The following is a 1,534-nucleotide window of genomic DNA, read 5'->3' as shown; positions in this document are numbered from 1 at the left end:
TTTTAACCCATGACTCAACACCACAGAATGAAGTACAGAATATTTGACTGTGTTTTATTACGTTTTTATTGGCTCCTCCCCCTCAGTTTGGATCCAGCTCAGGTTTTCCATGTGTGTGAGCAGACCTGCCAACCAGCCCACATCGAAATGATTTCAGTCCAGGAAATGACAACATGTAAAAGCAGTGGTGCGGGGTCCACGTCTGCCAAGTATTATATCTCAGGGACCAGCAGTCATTTTCAGGTTTAAATCTCCGGGGCCACCAGGGCTAAAAATACAGTCGGGCGCGTTTGATAAGATCGCCCACCACGAAGCCGCGGTCTAGCAGATCTGACGTTAATCCTCCCAGCAGCCTTTCAGAGCCCGGCTTTGTTAGCGGCTCTGTAATATTTTTTGTAGCTGCTTCTTAAGTTGCAAATAGTGTCTCACAGGCACAGAGGACTCGTCCAGGCGCACGCTGCTGTCGGAAAACACCAGCAACACGGGAGAAATGGCAGACGCTCGCCGGCTCTGCCAAAAGACTCTGCTCCACCAGCCGACCTTTGTGACCTTTCTGTTCTCCACCGCCGGCCTCTCCGTGTCACAGACTCACTCCTATAGAGAGTAATGGTCTGTGTTTGCAGGAGTCCACCGAAGGAAGGAGATCGTGGAAAATATTAGGTTTAGTGTGACATAGTTCTTAACGATAGCGCCTCCTGTGTTGAATATTTTACTAATTCCATTTCCAGAACAGGCTATTTTTTAAATGTAAATAATATATATATTTTTTTTAAATCCACATGTTAAGACGGGCAAAAACAGGTGAAATAAATACACCAACCAATCAGCTATCAGATCAACGGTAACAGAATTTGGCGTCAACGTAAACCTTTCCAGCAAGAAAATTTTGATATTTCGTATGTAGGATGAGGAGAGAAATCGTCCGCAAAAAAGATGAGATGATTTTGTTTATCAAAACATAAATGTTGTCAGTTTAAAAGCCTCATTTCAAAAGACTAGATTTGTAATTAAGTGACATTTTATTTTTCTGACAAAGAAAAAAAAGGAGAGGTCCGTAAATAAGTTTAATTAAATTAAAGAAGTGGAAGAAAAGCTGAGTTTATTTTTTTGTTCTCCTCAGTGACCTGCTCATATCCAGAGAAACAGGGTTTGACTGTAATCGAAGCAGCACATGAATGGCTGTGTGTGGTGAAAGCCACAGTTTTCCAGGCAGTGAATGTGTGCATGTGTGTCACTGTGTCCCTGCAGAGGAAATCAGCTGCACAAAGGCTCCATTGAGTCGACGCAGGAGGCTCCCATTAGCAGTGATAGCTTCCTATTTTCAGAGCTCACTCTCTCCGGTTACAGACTCACGCTGCTGGAAGAAGGAAATCCAAAAAGACTTTGACATTTAGCCTCTGAACTCAGCGACTCTGCTGACCAGTCGGTCAAAGACCACGGATGATGACAGACCAGTGGATACAGACTCAGAGGATGGAGAGGACTCTGCTGCCCATAATCCTAGGAGGGCATTAAGGACAGACCCTGCCCCCCC

At 44.6% G+C, this 1,534-nt stretch overlaps 1 protein-coding gene across 1 annotated transcript in view; it reads left to right on the top strand.

The window, feature by feature from the left end:
* sipa1l1 (signal-induced proliferation-associated 1 like 1) overlaps positions 1 to 607 on the top strand; it is a 48,673-nt gene extending 48,066 nt beyond the window's left edge. Inside the window, exon 23 of the mRNA XM_025057058.1 lies at positions 432 to 607. Coding sequence (XP_024912826.1) covers positions 432 to 607 — 176 coding nt within the window. The remainder of the gene's footprint in view (positions 1 to 431) is intronic.
* The last annotated feature ends 927 nt before the right edge of the window (positions 608 to 1,534 follow it).

Source organism: Cynoglossus semilaevis, chromosome 7 (genome assembly GCF_000523025.1).
Source record: "Cynoglossus semilaevis isolate Cse_v1.0 chromosome 7, Cse_v1.0, whole genome shotgun sequence".
NCBI lineage: Eukaryota > Metazoa > Chordata > Actinopteri > Pleuronectiformes > Cynoglossidae > Cynoglossus > Cynoglossus semilaevis.
The sequence above is the reverse complement of the archived record's forward strand: the minus strand, read 5'-3'. Positions and strand labels throughout refer to the sequence as shown.